Consider the following 18,984-nt stretch of genomic DNA (forward strand, 5'->3'; position numbering starts at 1 on the left):
AGCTGCTGTAGAACCAATACAGGAAAAACACACCAGAGAAAAATGAATTCCTCATGTAAACATGACTTTCTGTAGTAGCAACACTCATTAGCCAGGAACTGGTCCTTGTTCCAAGCAGCTGGAAATTTCTTTCTGTTTTTACTCTCCATTTCTAGTTGCTCATCACTTACTCTATAGTCATTAGCAACGAACCACTACAGGCTTCAGCCTATTACAGATAAACCTAAAGGTAGTTCTACTTTACATGGGAGGAAACCAATCTAGTGTAGTCTAAATCAAAAATTGACTGGGTTTAGGATAGCTGAAGCCCTACAAATCAGCATGCAACTCTCAGCTGGTCCTCTGTTCAACTGGATGCTAGGTAGGCAAATCCTTATGCTAAACTAACCAGGCTGCAAATGTGGCAAAGCCTAATTCTCTACCTTAAGTGTCAGTAGTAGCACAGAATGGCTAAAGGTCAGAATTCCAGAGCGACCAATGGTTGTACCTGCATTTATATTCTGAAATAAGCAAGCCAGGACATACACATGAATGTAAATTCGAAACAAGAAGAGACAGCAGGTTTGGGTTCCCCCCCCCCCCCCCCCCCAGAGAAGGTGAGGGGGAAAAGAAAAAGTGGGTTGCAGGTGGCTGTAAGTGCTGGCCTGCCCAGCAAAGTGCATGTGCTGTCTCCGCTGGAGAGTATTACACATGAACAGAGCACTCAGCTCCGTGGGAAGAGGCTGTTTAAGTGCAACGTTCAGCAGACCAACTCCCATTTATTTTTTGGATGAACTGACAGTTCAGGGTTTGGTGGCTTTGGGGTTTTTGCATTCAGTTTTGGGGTGGGTTGTTTGCATTTTTGGCTTTAAAGAAAAATAATATCTATCTATATATATATATATTTCAACCTTCCTGCTTTTCAAAGTAGGATTGCTGGATGAGAGAGACAATATTGCAGGTCAGGATGCCCACACGAGGTGTGTGAGGATGCAAAAGTCAAGAAAAGAAGCCCTCTCCCCAGAAGAAAATGTGAAACAAGAACAATGCCTTCTTGAGAAGGTCAACAGCTCTCAAGGAAACACCACCCGCCTTCCCCCTTCACTCAGCTCTTCCCCTTGCAAGAGCTGGCGTGGAGGTCATGGTCCAGAAGTATGACCTAGACAGCATCAAGGGCAAAACCTAGCATGATTGGGCAAGAAGGTTCCCTCCGCCCTTTGTCCAAGGGTGCAGTACCAAGCAGAAGGAAGACAAATGAAGGGCTGGGCAGTTCATGGCTGAGGCGGGGTGGAGCGGGGTCTGCAGGGCTCACTCCCCTTCCTCCTTGATGCGTTGCTGTTTGTTGCGCCGAGCATCCATGTCGAAGTTGAAGTCGTTCCACTCATCGCGAGGCGGGAAGGAGATGGTCTGCCGGAGCGTGAAGCGGACCGCGTCGATGACCCGCTCCCCCCGCGTCTCGCTGGAGCCCACGCTGACCGTGGAGGCGCCGCTGGGGGTGCGCAGGAGGTGGGGAGGGGAGGAGAAGTCATGGAGCTGCCGGTGGTCCAGGATACCCTTCCAGATGGCATGGCGGAACTGCTCTGGGATCTTGAGGCTCACCAGATCCTGCAAGGTAAGGCGGAGGGCTTAACAGGGCAATCTCAGGGCAAGCTGGGCTCCACGAGCAAAAGCAGCCTCTGGGCCACCCTACAAATGCCTGCTCACTAAAAAAGCTGCTAAAATCCAGGTGGCCACAATGAACCATAGAAGACAAACCACTGATCTTGAAAGCGGTGGTTCGCTTCTGAACAAGCGTGGGTAGCCATAAGGCAGCAAGAACTAAACATCACAAGGTCTGCTTTGAAGTTACACAGAACACTCATTCATGCATAAGACACAGTGACCTAAAGCTAGATGTGGATGATCTTGGATGTCTCTTCCAATCTGGCTGATTCTATGTTTAAGTGGACTGCACAGCCTCCAAGACCACCTTTGGGAGGTCTGCTGCTTCTCTGTGGTGGGTGACGCCGGGCTGTACAAGTTCAATGGCTTTGAAAACCACCTGAAACCTGCAAGAGGATTTTAGAATCCATTCTAAGCTCCACTATTTGAAGGTCTGGGTCTGGAGCTGCCTTAATTACCTGAACACAACCAAAATCTAAGAATAGACAAATGACTTTAGAAAACTTGGACTTTGAAACCACATCATCTCTGGTGCAGTACCTAAGGGAAGCATTACCTAAACTCTGGGAAATGAGATATCAGCTTCTGAAAAAAATTAGCAACCAGCTTTGGTTAATTTGGGTCACCTTTTCTAATTAAATTAGCAGTAGAAGGAAGACAGCCCAAGCTTAGAAACATAAGTACCACAGCTCTGCAGCCTCAGGGCAAAAAACACGGGACAGCCAGCTCTGAGGAGAGCAATGGCACAGGAGAGGAAGCAGCAACCCTGCAGCAAAAGCCATGCAAGATCCAAAAACCATCTGGGCTGAGATGCCAGTGGCAAGAGAAGGTAAGGCCAGAAAACAGAAGCAGGGAGGCAAAACCACAGACAACTTCTGGACAGCCTACTGGTTTGCAAGGGAGTGAGGGGTTTCAGAGAGGTGTAAACTGAAACCAAGCCTCGCAGAATTAACAGGCCTGTGGACAGGGGCCACTCTGGGGGCTAAAACGGAGTTGAAGGGAGGTGGAGACACTCTTTCTCTGTGCCAGGCAAGGTAGTTATGGTTCTGGCCCCGAGTCCAGCCTCTCTTCACCTCACAGTAAGTATTCTGTGTGTGCAACAGCCTTAGTCAAACCAGTAGTATAAAAATATACTGAGTCTGGATTTCCAACCTGTTCCTACAGCAGGGCCAAGAGTGCAAACAAAGGAAATCGTGAGGAAATTACTTACATCCATGGAGTAATGCTCAATCTGATAGATGGTGGTCAGCCCCTGGGTCGTGAAATAATCCACACAGGATGAGCAGCCCAACCTCGCTAAGAAGCTGCAGAGGAGGAAGGAAGGATGGAGAGAGAAAAAAGGATCACCCTGGCTGCAACAGCCCAAACCACAGAAAAACCAAACACTCAGCCAACCTGCAGCAACAGGAAACAAAGCTATCGCCCTTGGCTTGACCTTCTCCAAGACATCCCAGGCCAGCAAGCCACGTCGCTGCCACATCAAACAAGTGAGGGAGTCCTTCAGCTCGGCACCTAGCAGACAGCCCCTGTGGCAGCACCTTGCCTTAATCAAGAGCTGGTGCAACATAGCCTATATCATGGGGCAGAAAGGTTCATGTGTACTCTCCTGACAGGTCACTTCACCCAGAAGGTGGCTGAGGATATGGCAGCCTGCTACATAGATAGAGAATCTACAGCAAGGGCTAAGACACATCATGCACACAAAGTACTTAAAATCAGCACATTCCTCCCTAAGTATAAAAGATTCTTCCTTTATGGGCAGCATCTTTCAATAGATTTGATCTCATGAAGGGTGAAGTTGCTCCTGACCCCAGCCATGGCTTTTTGAGTGGTCAAAGAGGGAGCAGGAAGAGGAAAAAAAAAAAAAAGAAGATAAAAGTAAAAAGAAGAGGAGGAAAGGAAGGAAAGAGGAGGAAATGGAAAGAAAAAAGGGGGGGAAATGGAAGAAAAAGATGAGGAAAATAAAAACAAAACAGGAAAGAAAGGAAAGAGAGAGAAGAGGAAAAGGGAGGAGAAACTGAAAGAAAAAGAGGAAAGAAGAGAAACTTTGGCAAGACTGCCTGACGCCCTCGGCTCCATCAGTCCGAAGGATGCTGCATCTCTCAGTTCTCTTGCAGTCTTAACGTCCCTGTTTGTATCTGGTGTTCAGAGGTGAAGGTTTGAGGCTCGATGTCCAGTGCTCCACGTGAATGGGGCAAGGGACCTGGCAGGACCCTTCAGACTCCCGACACGAGGCCCCCGCTCCCTGCGTGCGGGACGCGTGTGCCAGGCAGCCTGCCGCCGCTCACCTGACAATGCTGCAGTCTGTGGGGTATGGAGGAGGGGGGGTGCAGTGGGATGTTGAAGGCATGGAGAGGGGAGGAGGCAGGGCCTGCGTGGGGCTGAGGCCATTCATGTCGCCGGTCATGGCCATGTGGGTGCCCATCATGGGAACTGGAGGAGAGAAGGAGGAGCACATTGTTACCCAGGCATCCCCAGACCCTTCTTTGCCCCCTGCACACCACCAAAGGACAGGACCCATAGCTGAAGCGGCCTTAAATCCTCTGCAAAGGCCCACACGGAGCAAGCTCAGGGGGCATTTAAGGCAGAGTTGCAATGACTGCACAAGGACCAGATGAGAGTCAGTCCTTCAGGAACTTTCCCCTCAGTGGAGCAACTGTCAGCAGCGCCGTGGCGTCACCTTCTCTTACAAACAGGCTTAGGAGAAACCTAAGCAAGCCTGGTCTCGGCTTTCCCTGCTGCAGGGGGGGGGAGCAGGACAGAGCCAGCAGAGTAACCCAATACAGAAGGCAAACAGCTTTGTTTTCAGAGACACTGAGAGCACCCGAAGGGGATCAGCAACAGGTGTGGGCAAAAGTCCAGTGCTTTTGAAATTGCAAAAAACCCAAACAACAAAACTCAGCCCCCAGAAGCATGTCTGTCATCCTGGATTTACAGGGCTGCTGGGCACTCTTCAGCAGCCAGGATGAAGCAGGTTACAGAGCTGCAAGAAGCAGATAATTCCTTTGAAGCTTTCAAGTGCCTTAGTTGAACCAAGTGGGGGGTGGGGAAAGTTTGCCAATATTTGCAACTCCTCTGCTGGGAAAGAAAGAAGAAACAAGTCTTGAAAGACAGATAACAGCACAGCCAGCCAGATCTGCAGCAAGAAGTATCTGCTTGCCCCTGTGAGGCTTAGAGCAGGATGCTGAAGGTTTGCCTTATGGCACAGCAGCGAGAAGTTTTTTGGCTCTGCACATTGCCAGAGAAAGATTCCAGGCTCCTCAGCCTAACAGTAGCCACTTGGAGATGCCAAGTCTCCTTGTCCAAACTAGCGGGGAGCATGCATAGAACAGGGGAAAAAGGAGTGAACGTTTCTTACTGTTGGTTCCCATGCCGTCGGGGATGGTGGTTGGGGTCAGGGCATTGCGCTGCTGGGGGTTAATTAACTGGCTGACCGAGGGCAGCTTGTTCATGCTGTTCATTTTGCCAAGGGGTGGAGAGTTGGAGCCGTAGGATGACTGTGACTGCATGGACGTCCTGCAAACCAAAGAGTCGTTAGGACAGCAATTGCAGCAGTTGTTTGTTAAAAGCGCACTGCTGAGCGCCTGGATGTTTGCGGCGGTTGTGAGCTACCGCTAGTGAAATTATTGACACCGTAAAGGTTACTGGTGAGAGAATCGATGTGCAATTAGAAGTTTCCCGGATATTTTGGCACTTAACAGGCAAATGGTGAAATACTGACAAAGGGAAGCTTCACTTTCACTTCCAATTTTTCATTCGAGGAAAGTTTTCTACATGAGTTTTTTAGCTGAACATACACAAAGCCAGCAAACAGCTGCCAAAACTGAAAAAGAGTGCTTTAAAGTTAGCTTTAAAGGACTCTTTTGGTTAAGTGGAAGCCATCTCAAACCATCCTAAGCACCCCTAAAACTGAAGAGCAGAAATAATTTGCAGATCAAGTCACACTTATCACCTTTGGGTCTCCAAAATTCCTATCAATTCTTGTTATCAGGGGTGCATAGGACAGAGGCTCTTTGCTCAAGACAGACTGAATACACCTTAAGGATCACTGCTGAGAGATGCTCAGAGCTGCCTGGGGCACAGGCGTGCAGCTTTTGCTGGTGTAAAAGAGAATCTGGCATCCAAACCCTGCAGGCTGCTTGCAAAGTTTCAGATTTCTACTACCACTCAACAACAGCACTAACCTCCCTCAAGCCCAGACAGCCCCAAACTCTATCCAGCATATCCATGAATCAGGCCAGAGAGGCTTGCTGGTGACCTACCCCCAGCCCCAAGGGTCCCAGCTGCAATCCCTCCTCGTAAGCGATCCAGAGCACGAAGCCCAGACCGCTTCTGAACGGCAGCCCAGTTCCCAGCTCGAGTTACAGCTGCGGCATCCCGTCTGGAGTGGGGTCTTATTTGGGATGTGCAGAAAATGGTCATTAAAGTGGGTCCAACAGCACTACTGGCAGAGCACTATCACACCACAAGAGAGCAGGGTTTTGTCTCCTCCACACCTGGGGACTTTGCAAGACTGGGAAAAGGCATTAGGGAATGGGGCACAATTCCCAAACAACATAGCCTTGGTTAGCACTTTGTTCAGCTATGTTACAGTGACCCCACGGTGAATGTGCAAGGTCACATTCCCATCGGGAAACTTGTTCATCTGGGCATAACTGGTTACACTAATTCCTGGGAACTGGCTTTCCTTCTATGCAAAGAGAGTAATTATTACTTCAAGTAAGCAAAGTGTAAAGGAAAGAAAAGGCTTATTCCTAGCTAATTTATTAAAACCTGCAGCACTCAAGGTCAAGTTTCATGCAATTACCTTGTCTCCATCTTCCTGCACTTGTAAGACTTGCAGTGTTGGGTGGAGAAAACATCTATGCTAACAGGCTGGAGTATCTAAGGCCCTGAAGAAGTGTTACCTAATTACACAATTACAGGAGGTAGAGAAAGAAGGGTGTGAGCTGTCCTTTGGCAGTGAAGATGCAGGACAAGATCCAGCAAACTTCATAGACTCAAGGAAGTGGAAAGCACAAGAAGCTACACAAATTACTATCAACAACGACAGCAGCTCCCAAGGGGAAGCGAAATAGAGCCATGAAGCTCAGACCAAACTTTTCAGGGTGAAGGGAATGATTCAGATCTGAGGTTTGAGTTCACCAATTGTAAAAGTTGAGGCTAGCCATGAAATTCAAGTCAGGTTGACACCACCCTGAACCTGAGGGGCTTCTGCATCTGCACAACAGGTAAGCGAGGATGTCGCCACACGCAGAGTCACATTCCAAATCAAAAACCTCCCAAAAATATTTAATCATGAGCTCTCTGAATAAAGGCTTAAATAAAAAAGACTGCCTATTTCTATGGAGCAATTCTGAAAGGAGGTCTGTAGTGAGCCTGATTTTGCCCTTTCCACCACCACGAGCAATCTCAAGCTGGTAAGGACACTACACATCAATCTGGAGGTTAAAAAACCCCCGAACCAAACAACAAACTAACCAAACCCAAACACACAAACAAGCCAACTCAAAGCACCCTGTCCTTTGGAAAGCAAATATGCTTTAACACATAGCTTAAGGAGTTCTTCTCTCATTCATCCTCATAAGAATCAATTAAAACAATCAAGCGAATAAAATCAAGAAAGAAAAGCATTTTTCTCTCATACTCGCATTTGTTTCAGATAGTCTATCACATAAGCAGACATATAAAAGGTCTAAGAGCCAAAGAAAAGTCCCAAGATAAACCAAGATGCAAAATTTTATTGGAAATTCATGTCACACATCAATACAGCAACAGCCTCAGAAACACAAGGAAAGGTTTTTGGTATTAAACACACGGACTACAGGGTGTTTGAGGAGTCATTTAAAAATATAGTGCTTTTTTTTTTCCCCCTCTCAATTATTTTTCTTCCCCCTAAAACAGGTATTGCAAGAATGCCATGCAGAGTGGTTTTCATTAAAATGATACTTGCTATGTCTCAAGAAAGATTAGAAGTAGGAGCATTAACATTTCTTTGATATCAATGCCAATGAAATGCATTTTAATATCAAGGTATAAGGACTTCAATTAAAAGCCCATTATACTTCTTGGAACAGTCTGATACAAAAGGCACTGAGTCACATTCTGCAAGTGATTTTTCTCTCTTCAAGAGGCCATGTAATTATTTAGCCAATAACATCTGTAGCTATGCAAGCTCATATGAGGGCAATTGCCTCTTACGCTTCAAGGCATATACTGATCATCTCAAGAGGTGAGGAAAGAGCTTCCCTCTTCTCCCATGCATGAAGCACAGTTCAGCTCACAGGTTACCTTGTGTAATTCTGTGCTTTCCCAGCTCACTGGATAGTAGCCCTTTAGAGTTAGGAGGCTGCTTGAGCAGACAAGTCCCAGAGTCTTGGTTCACATTAGATAAGCACACTGTCACGTAAGCAGCTTTAAAGCAGATGACACCGAAGTTTAAGTGTTAAGAACAGGACAGCTCAGGCTCAGAGAGTTCAAGGTTTCACTTGAGCCCCTATGCCTACAGTTTGCTGTCCCTGAAGACCAAGATCTAGTCACAATGCAGAAAAACCCAACTGGAGGCAAAGCTGTCCAGTTTGGGACCTGCCTTTCTTTACATTAAGGATTCCACACCAAGTTCACACAGTCAGTGTGCTTATTGGCAGAGTTTTTGCAGGTAAAGTTGTCCAGCGGACTACAGAGCACTGGGATGTCACTGACCTAGTCTAGCAATGGCACTCAAATGACACAGGTGATGCTTTATTGACCTTTGAAGGCTCACGAACCAGGCACCCAAAAGCAGAGAAGTGTCTTTGCTCTCCACATCTCAAGCATCTGCTATTCCAAAGCAAGCAATAGGGCATCTCTGTTCAACCACACAAATGGTTTGTAGGCTTGGTAACTAACCGGGAGCATAGAAAGGAGGAGCCCTGATGGTTACTAGGCAGATAGCAACTCCAGCAGAGGGACAAGGGTGGCAATAATGAGGTGCCTTAGATCTCAGGTATGGGAATTTCCCAAGGCAAGCAGTGGACTCTTTCCAGGGAATGGAGCTATAATACAGGAAGTGGATATACGTCAGCTAGTTGATAAAGACTGATACAATGTGACTGACTGATAAGGCCTGATTAGTCCACTTGATCTTCCTTGACAGAAAAAGCTTACATTTCTGAAGCTCCACAGATGACAAGAAGCCAAAAGACAGCAGGGGAAAAGTTTTCATCTCTTATCTGCAGAGGAATGGCTATAAAACAACTGCAATTGCTTCCAGTTCCAGATTGTTTGATAAAAAATGTATCATCTGACATAACCACCTTGTAGCTGGAGAGCAAATTCAAGCCACTATTAAGATCAGGTGCACTGTCATCATCCTCTTACAGGTGAGGAGGTTAAAAGCCTTTCCAGAGAACAGAGTGATCTAAATAATTTATGTTACTGTTAGACAGAAGTCCCAGGTGCTCTATCAGTGCAAGAGATTTCCTAGAGGTCAGACTAGAGAATGAACTAGAAATTCCCAGAAGAGGCTATGGATGCCTTGCATCTTCTAGTGGGCTGCATCTTCAAACTTGCTGAGAGACCCTGGAGCAGAGGTCTACATACACATTGGTGTGTCCTTGCTGCAGTATTTCCACCCAAAAGCAGACAAGACCAAGATACAGGTACAAACCTTTATGGGAAGCACAGCCTGATGGTGCCAAGCATAATCCTGTGCCTGAGGAGCATTTGCAGTTCAGATGCCTGCCTCTTGAAAGGTAATGTTATTCCTTTCCCTGTTTCTCCCAAGTGAAAAGGCATGGAGCAAGAGTTACCTGCTTTGTTATCTCCAGGTACTACCTGAAGTTTCCAGGCAAAGCAGAGAGGCACTTAAGTGTAGCTTTACACAAGAAACAATGGTAGAGCTGTAACTGTATGAAACAGCCACTGGCAGTATTTCACTAGTTATACTTAATCACAACTTTTGGGGCCCTTCTCCATCAGCCACCCCCCAACACTGCTGTGGTAGAACAAGTCTTTCTAAGACAGTGAAAGAGATACCCAGAGATGGGACATGGCTCTCCAAGGAGAAGTTAGTACGAGTCATCACCTGCTCAGATCACAGCCCTGCTGCCTGGAAGCGGATGATGTGATGTTCAGAGATAAGAGTCTTCTCCCACTGCATTAGGCTTTTTGCCTTGGTGGGTGGCCAGGAGGCCCACTCTGCCTTTGAGAGGCATCTTCTCTTCAGGCTGTGCTTAGCTGCAAGTGTGTCAGAGCTGGGTATGCACCTGCCCAGTAAAATCCAGCATAGACTGCACTGCAGGCACGCAGGTCCCCATCAGTATTGATCCAGGATGCACTTCATGGACAGTAAGCTGTTGGTTGCAGCATTAACAGACAAAGTGATCATGGCCTGGGGCCACCTGTCTGAGTCTACTGCAACATATTCTGGCACCACTTTCTTTTAAACATCGATATTTGTAGCAAATGGGGTGAAACACAGTACCTTTGATTGAAACTCTAAGGTGATATCTAGTGACTGCTGAACATCTGCAAGGAAATGGGCAAGCTTTGACCTCACAGGTAGGGCAATGAGCAGTTTTGGACACTGCCCTTTACAACCTCAGCTGCAGAGGGACCCTGAACACACGTGGATGTCATTACAAAGTCTTCAGCCTCACATTTGCCTTGTACAACTCAGCCCACCACTTGACTGAGCTCACAGAGTTAGGAGGGGTATTTCCAAGTTCAACAAAGCTGGATCAATGCCAGCAGCGCTTCTTGAAAGTCAAACAGACTCATTCTTCCCCTACAATTTTTATGTCTTTTAGATCAGACCCTTAAAGATTAGAAACTGGTAGCAGGAACTTCTACTGAAAAAATAAACTTGTGCCAGTTCATACAATCACCTCTCTCTGTCCAGCAGTACAAATATGTCAGCTACTTGCGCTATTACTGCATGACCAGCATTAAAAACAAGTCAAAATGACTATGATAGACTGTTGAAAACACCTCCTCCTTTTTCCATCCCCCTCAATCCATGAACACAATGGTTAACTTAAACGACACAAGAGGCATTTTGAAATTGAGACCTGCTCAGAGAAACTTTTCCGAGTTTCAACAAATAGAAGAGGAAAGAGCATCACAAGTTACAAAAAACAGGAAGAAAACATAACACCAAGACAGGACATTGTGGTTCCTGACCTCCCAATGCTATGGGCTACAGCCAAGAGGTCTGTAGAAGTGTCTGTTGTTTTTGCAAAGTTTGAGTCCCTTTGGAAGATTACTCTCACTATTTACTCCGGTGCTACCAGGCTCTGCGTTTGCCCAACTATTCCTAGTCCTGCCAGCCAGGCAAAGTGATCCCACCAGCTCAGTTTATGGATATACTGATGGGTTTGGGGGGCTGGAATGTTTTAGGATGGCATCAGTCTGTTTGAGAGGATCTCTCCTTGAGTCCGTGAGTTCGCTCCTGAAGCAGGCCGAAAGGAGACTGTAGAGAAGGAACCAGAGAAAAGAGAAAGGTGAATGTACAGGACCCTTCACCAGCCACCGAGAGAGAAACAGACACTTTCTACCTTCATGATCACAGTGTGGGCTCTTAAGGAGAAAAAGAGATGTCCTAACACCTACTGTGAGGGTATGTGACAAGGAGATTTAGAAATCCAGAAATCCCCAGATACAGGCAAGTGCTTGGCAAGGGAGAGATAGCAACTAGTTGATAGGGAGATCTGATTGCCATGTGCCAATCCCATGGGTGCAAATGGTGCCCCAATATTGTTTCCAGCAACAAACATGAAAGGAAAAATTAAACACACAGCCAAAAAGGAGAGCAGCTTTCAGTGGACCTGCTTCCATTACTTAAAAAACAGAAGCAGTTTCTAGGGAGAGAAGATGATGCCTACTGTGAAAGGACCATACTGATTACATCTCAACTGCTCCCATTCTCAAAGCTGGGGAACCCTCTGCACTATCCCCCAAGGAGTCCCTGGGGCTGCCAGTGGATGCAGAAGGTACTGCAGCCTCAAAGCCAAAGTGAATGCAGTACATGTTCACTATGCCTAATCCTACACTTTCTTGCCTCTTCTTATTGTGACAATCTTCTCTAATGAGAAAGCTACCCAAATGCCTGAAGTTCACAATGCATACAAGCACAGCACTGCAAAACCAAACCATGCAAAACTCCACTATTAGTTTCCATATAAACCAAGGTGGAGATATGAAGAATATCTTCCTCACCAGCCCCCCACCCCCACAAGAGCAAGCACTGGGATCTCTGTGGCTCCCATCTCAGATGGAATACTCCAGGCACTGGATAGCTTGGTTCTGTCACAATGCACTTATGAATTTAATTCCTTCTTATTAGGATAAGAAGCTGTGATGCTCACCACACTGAAAAGCAGCTAGCAGGTTGGTAGCTGCAGCCCTGCTGATATGAGAGAAACATTTGCTAGGCTGTCAGATCCCATTTGTACATAAGAGCCCTCTCCTTGCTACCCACTGGAAGACTGAAAACCCTTCAGTCAGCTGAGCTTGATGATCCTTGTGGGTCTCTTCCACTTTGAGGGATTCTCTAATTCTGTGCTACAGCTTATTTTAATAAGGACTGTTCTGAAAGCTGCTCAACAGTGTGAAACTCAGACAGGAAATTTTGCTGAACATGGAAAAAGTATTTTCCAGTGAAAGTCCTTAATGACTGTGGAGATACTCCCTGGGAACATTGACAGCAAACATATTATTTCACAGTGGAGTCAAAGGAACCTTCTCTGCCCAAAGCAGCACAGGCTACCTCTAGTATCTCTGGCAGCAGAGATCTGTGTGGCAAATCCACATTTAAAACCACACTGGCTGCAGACCATGAAATGGAAGTTTTCCAAATGAAAACGTATACTGTTCCAGTATGGACCCTGGGATGTGGCAGTGAAAAGAAGGAAGAGTAGAAACTGCAGCCAAAAAAAATCCAGCTTCCCACCTGTGATCATGAAGGTGTTTGGCATAACAATAGACAGGAGAAAAGCATGCACAAAGGAGCAAAGAAAGAGAGGAGACGAGACAGAGAATGATTGTGATCTGGCATAATGTGCAGCAGTGCAGCATTTTGGTCATCTTCTGGGACACGAAGCTGTCTGACTGCCACCAGATTTGTCCTTTTTGTTCCAGAAGACTAAGGCAGTTGCATCTGCTGGCCTGCCAATTGCAATGCTGGTCTGTATGGGCATGAAAGCAATTACACAGTTGTTTTCCAGAATTACAGATACTTCTAAAACTACCTTTTGCTAAGATAAACATCCTTGCTTCTCCTACTCTTCAAAAAAGATGAAGCTTTTGATGCTGTACAAATGAATGGGAAACTTCTTCCCAAACACCAAGACAGCTTTTCCATGTTCATCATTGCTCAGAAAAGTAAATTGGAAAAAAAAAGAATTCTCCATCAAGGTTTGACATGTGAATGTAGTTCCATTTTGAATGGAAATTGTCAAAGGCAACTCAAAAGCATCTCAGCCCCACAGAGCCCTGCTAGGACCTACAGCTTCCTACCCATTGGAACTCGGTCGCTGCACGCGCAGTATCCTGGCTCCCGGTTTTAATGCACACTTTGAACAAAAGCAAATCAAGTTTCAGATTTTAAAGCACATCCCTACTCCTAAAGTGAAAAGCATTCCCTTCTCAAGCTAGAACAGACTTCCAAGAGAGTCACCATGCTGCTGAATTTGGCCAGCCTGACAAAGCAGCAAGCAACCTGCTTGCACACAAGGTTATTCTTTCCTGGATAAGTTCCTACAAGTATCTTTCTCCTCATTCCCACACTGAGACCTGAAGCTCCTTTATGGTTCTTTTTTGAGGTGCTATTTCATCTATTAAACTTTTAGGCCTAAATTCCCCCTTTCCCTGAACATACTCAATCAGAAGTACCCCAGATTATCTAGGGGAAGCCACCAAAATGCCACTGCACGTAAGAAACTGTTGCCTGAACATCCATTTTGGCACAGAGGACTCCCCTTGAAGGCAGGCTGTCGGCAGAGACAACTGCAGCAGCTCTGGGAAAACACTGAAAGTTATTCTTCTCTCCACTCCTGGCATCCTCAAAAGCTCTTAATCTTTCTCCCCAGCATCTGAGCACAGTCAGCAGATGAGAAAAATGAGCATATAACTGGACAAGTGCCAGATGACATGCTGAAAGATGCTCCATTTAAATTAAATGGCTGGACTTCTAAATGCTGGTTTCAAAGGTAACACAAATACCAACCTCAGTTGCCAGGAACCCATCCTATTGATATAGGAAGAATGAAAACAGTAGTTGCAGCAAAGCAACTGTCAGCACCAAGGGAAAGCTGTCATCTGCTGCTGTCCATTTCTGCTTACAAAACCATTTCTTAACTCAAGTGGCTGTAGTTCAGGTGGACCTTTGAAGACAGGCAGCTGAGTGTGCCAAGACCACAATGCCTAGGAGCCAGTAAATACAAGCTAGAGTACATACAAACAGTGTAGATGACTGATTAAAAGAAATGATAATAATGAGAATTAAATGCCACAAAAGGGGAAAAAAAGAAGTCTAGAGCCCCTGGATGCTTCAGCCACTTTGGCACAAGGCTTTTTTTCCACACCTCCACAAGACTCCAGCTGACACTGAAAACACAGAGGCCGAAATGTGAACACATGCAGAGGACTGGCAGAGCGCCGCGGTATTGCAGAAGTCCTGCCACAAGGCCAAGGCACCAAAATAAATCCCTACAGGCTCAAGTGGGACTTATGTGGTGCCTTGGCCTCACACTAACCTCTGCAGAGGAATGAGTTGTGCGCACAGCCTCTTGACGTGTGAGCTTACCCGCAGGAACGCGCAAGATCCTGAGCGCTACCGCTGGCTACCTACAGCCCGGGCAGCTATCCTGTGTCACCCGATACAGCAGGTGAAGCAATGGCCATGAATGACACTGCTTACACTCTGTCTGTCTGGGAAGTCTTTCTCTGACCCAGTCTCTGCAACTGCAAAGACTGCAAAGCTTTGGGAACACAGAGGGGGAAAATGGAAACCAGACACTCACTTGGCCCTTCTCCCCGCTCTCCTGGCACCCAAAGGAATCCTGGCGTAGCACTGCCAGATGAGTTCAGATAGGGACCATGTGTGCCCAGATGGAAAGTTTCTCATGCCCAGCATGGAGAGTCAGTGACAAGGTACTGTTTTTAAAAACACTTTAGAAGTGCACATGTAGCAAGAGACACTGGTCACAAGGTGATTGTGATGCGTTTCACCCTCAATCCCGACTTCCAGCTTTCTATTTTATAGATGAAGAACCTACAGTGTTTGTCCCACCAAGACTCCAGCCTTCCAACAGCACCAGACATACAGCAGTACAATTCAAGCACTCAGCAGAGTTGGTGCTCTCAGTCTCAGCTCCACATGAGAAAGATGCTCAGATGGATACCCTGGCAAAGGCAAGGTTTGCTGCTCATTTGCAGGTGAGAGAAGAGCACAGCCACCCTGCACTTTTCAGCTCAGGCAGACATATGTGGCAGGTTTCTGTCTGTGGGCTGCTCAATGGCACTGCCCAGGTGCTCTGTGCCTTGAACTCCATCTTGAAGTCAAAAAGCAGGCACTGAGCCTGTTCTACTTCACCCTCTGAGGCCAGGAGATGAATTATGTGGGATGAAAGACTGAAAAAGAACCTTACAAGCAGTCAAGATTCATGCCTGGGGAAAAAGAACTGCTTTGTCCCATTGAACAGGTTGTGAATTCTGGATCTCAAACAGCCTCTCAAGTTCTATGCAGAAACTTGGCTTTGGCCAAACTCCTGGCATCACTTTTTACCAGCTCACACCATGGGGTTAGCAAGCAGCTAAGCTGTTGGAAAGGATTTTGCCACTGCACTTTTTCACAAGTATGTGGCCCTTGGTTGAGCACCACATACCTATGAGCAACTGTGCAGAGCCTTCTGTGTCTCTCCCCTCTCTCCTCACTGTCTTCACTGCATAGGTCACTCACAAGTACTCACTACTCATGCAATCACACTCATACTCACTGCTTCTGGAGCAAGTGCTGGTGCTGCTGTTGCTGCTGCTGCCTGTAGGTCTCAATTGTGTGCTGGGGAAGGAACTGCATTAGTTCCAAGGACTCTTTGATCTTTAGTAGCATTTCATATGTCTCCCGTCCCCTTACCTGGATCATGGGAAAAGGAAAGGAAGGAAAAGAAAATTCTTGAAGGACTGCATCAGTAGTCTTCAGTGACAATCACCTTAGCAAGTTCTAGATCAAATCAACTTAAACCACCAGAGCAGGATGAAAATACTCATTTATATATGATGCATACACAATAAAACTAATAAACCTCATGCTGGAGATGTAGTATTGAAGATCAATAATCTGACACTGTGAGCTAACACACATCTTGGGGTTGTCACATGGCTCAACATACATCAATGCCAACTAAAAGCAATATTCTGATTCAATCTGTTAGGCAAAAAAGTCTTTACCAGCCATAGATACAAACAGATCTGGTGCTGAATCTTACATGCCTTGAGGAAAAAGGCTTGAATTTGTATGCTGACTTTGGATCTTCCTTTTCCTCTAAGCAGAACGTGGTTTGCAACATATCCAACTAAATGTGACTCACAGGGAAGCAGCTGAACAGTCAACTAGAGAGACTTCTTGCCCTTTCTGATATTACACTCAGAGTGTATTCCACATCTATCACTACACTACAATGGAAACAGATACAAAAGCCACAGAAACATCCACCTTTGCCAGTGAAACAGCACCCATTATCTCTAGAGAAAGTTCAAGTGCCAAAGACCCAAAAATAACAGAGGGGAAAATCCAGTCAGGTCTCCAAAGTAATAACACTTCCACCAGGACAGACAGATCCCTTGGGAAATGTTCACATGCCTTGCACAACTAATCTCCACCAGCAGCTGATGGGGATGGAGGTGTTTTTTGGTGGTTTGTTTTGTTTGATATATATAATAGGTAGCTCTGAGGATTTTAAAATTAAAAAAAAACAAACCCCTACATCCCATCCTCAGTTCTGGGGTACTTCTGGGGTACTGGCAGATAGCACCTGAAGATGAGCCAGCCGTGTGCCCAGCTGGCCAGGAGGGCCAATGGCATCTTGGCCTGGATCAGGAACTGTGTGGCCAGTAGGACAAGGGAGGTTATTCTGCCCCTGTACTCAGCACTGCTCAGGCCACACCTTGAGTGCTGTGTCCAGTTCTGGGCTCCTCAATTCAAGAGAGATGTTGAGGTGCTGGAACACATCTAGAGAAGGGTGACCAGGCAACCAACAACAGAAGAAGGAGACACAGTCTCAAGTTATGCCAGGAGAAGTATAAGCTGGATATTAAGAGGAAGTTCTTGACATTGAGAGTGATTGGCATTGGAATGGGCTGTCCAGGGAGGTGGTGGAGTTGCCATCCCTGGAAGTGTTTAAAGAAAGCCTGGCTGAGGCACTTAGTGCCACGGTCTGGTTGATTGGATAGGGCTGGGTGCTAGGTTGGACTGGATGATCTTGGAGATCTCTTCCAGCCTGGTTGATTCTATGATTCTCTCTGAAGTCTAGATAAGCAGCTGACTTGCCTCAAGTCACCAAGGAAGATACTAGACATAGGGTCAATGTAAAGATAGTGAGAACTCACCGGCAAGTATAAGAGCTCATCATCTGGGGAACGTCTTTTTTTGATAGATGTCATCTGTATGCCATGAGTTCCTTGTCGAAAAGCTGAAAGAGAAACCCCAAAAGTAGTCCATTAAAAAAGAAAAGAGAGAAAGGGTGAAAAGAGAAATACTGAAGAGACGTGAAGTGTACAGCGAGTTCAGATCTGCAGTGCTTTTAAAGGGCTTCAGTCTGAGCCACTCCAGAGCCAGTTGTGTTTGCAGCCCCTGATCCATGAAACAGACAACTCTGGAGATGTTGGGTGGCCATACTGCTTGGGGAAACACCAAGGAGCACTGGCAAAACCTCAAAGTGTACCTAGAACAAGCATCAGCCCTCTGCAGGAAAGACTGTGAGCTTTGGTGCTACAGTACTTGTGAGCTGCTGGTGGATCAGCGATCCACATCGACAAGAAATCAGGTGGGAAGCAGGCACGATTCAGTCTGTCTCCTGTTAAAATCTGCTGCCTGCTGTTAAGCCTGATGCCATCACTGACCAGATGCAGGAAACCAAAGCTGAGTTCCCCCATCTCGTATGTTTGATGAGTACATTGCACTCTTTAGAGAACAGAGGCCACTTGCCAGAGCACCTCCAATGCACAGCAGAGTTTACATGCAAAGGTAATCTAGAGCCTTGTGGTGAGACAACACATGCTACAGCACAAGGCACTAACTAGGCACAGAGAACGACAGCACAGTTCCAAAGAAGCAGTAAAGGTTCAAGAAGTGGTTACAGAGTCCCAGCTATATACCTTAAGAATGGCAAATAAATACCCTCTTCAACCATTACAGGCAGTGTTGCAAGGGGACCCACAAGCCCAAGTCGTCAAATGCAGTTTTGTGAACACCAGCTCAATTTCAGGCTGACTCTGGGAAGGCAGACATCTCACACCCTTCTGCCACCAAGCCCAATTTCAGGCTGACTCTGGGAAGGCAGACATCTCACGCCCTTCTGCCTCCAAGCCCAATTTCAGGCTGACTCTGGGAAGGCAGACATCTCACACCCTTCTGCCTCCAAGCCCAATTTCAGGCTGACTCTGGGAAGGCAGACATCTCACACCCTTCTGCCTCCAAGCCCAATTTCAGGCTGACTCTGGGAAGGCAGACATTTCACACCCTTCTGCCTCCAAGCCCAATTTCAGGCTGACTCTGGGAAGGCAGACATCTCACACCCTTCTGCCTCCAAGCCCAATTTCAGGCTGACTCTGGGAAGGCAGACATCTCACACCCTTCTGCCTCCAAGCCCAATTTCAGGCTGACTCTGGGAAGGCAGACATCTCACACCCTTCTGCCTCCAAGCCCAATTTCAGGCTGACTCTGGGAAGGCAGACATCTCACGCCCTTCTGCCTCCAAGCCCAATTTCAGGCTGACTCTGGGAAGGCAGACATCTCACGCCCTTCTGCCTCCAAGCCCAATTTCAGGCTGACTCTGGGAAGGCAGACATTTCACACCCTTCTGCCTCCAAGCCCACGCACAGCACCACCCCATTCCCACCGCACAAGCAGCAGGGTCACACTTGCACTCAGTGACAGCAGGGTTTGCAACCTGCCCAGCTCTGCCAGCTACTTACGGCGCTTCGTACCATCACCATTCTTTGTGCTGTCAGAGACTTGCTGCTTGCGGATGCTGTCCTCGTCTGCTTTGCGATCTCTGCCCGGGCAAGCGCAAATGCGGGCTTCGAAACATCGGCGGCCCAAGACCTGCCCACTGGGAAGAGAGATGAAACTTCTAAGCCAGTAGC

At 46.8% G+C, this 18,984-nt stretch overlaps 1 protein-coding gene across 17 annotated transcripts in view; it reads right to left on the reverse strand.

The window, feature by feature from the left end:
- Positions 1-476: 476 nt before the first annotated feature.
- Positions 477-18,984, reverse strand: part of TP63 (tumor protein p63) — a 176,752-nt gene continuing 158,244 nt past the window's right edge. For 14 of the 17 annotated variants that reach the window (XM_064165625.1, XM_064165626.1, XM_064165627.1 and 11 more), the window contains 7 exons: positions 18,814-18,950; positions 17,227-17,309; positions 15,618-15,754; positions 5,000-5,157; positions 3,930-4,074; positions 2,852-2,945; positions 477-1,584 (listed from right to left, as the gene is read on the reverse strand). In XM_064165625.1, coding sequence (XP_064021695.1) covers positions 1,288-1,584; positions 2,852-2,945; positions 3,930-4,074; positions 5,000-5,157; positions 15,618-15,754; positions 17,227-17,309; positions 18,814-18,950 — 1,051 coding nt within the window. In that variant the 3' untranslated portion in view covers positions 477-1,287. Of the gene's footprint in view, positions 1,585-2,851; positions 2,946-3,929; positions 4,075-4,999; positions 5,158-10,257; positions 11,093-15,617; positions 15,755-17,226; positions 17,310-18,813; positions 18,951-18,984 lie in introns of those variants that run through there. The other 3 variants (XM_064165637.1, XM_064165640.1, XM_064165639.1) reach the window with 3 other exon arrangements.

The sequence above is a fragment of the Pogoniulus pusillus genome, chromosome 26, assembly GCF_015220805.1.
Source record: "Pogoniulus pusillus isolate bPogPus1 chromosome 26, bPogPus1.pri, whole genome shotgun sequence".
Lineage (NCBI taxonomy): Eukaryota > Metazoa > Chordata > Aves > Piciformes > Lybiidae > Pogoniulus > Pogoniulus pusillus.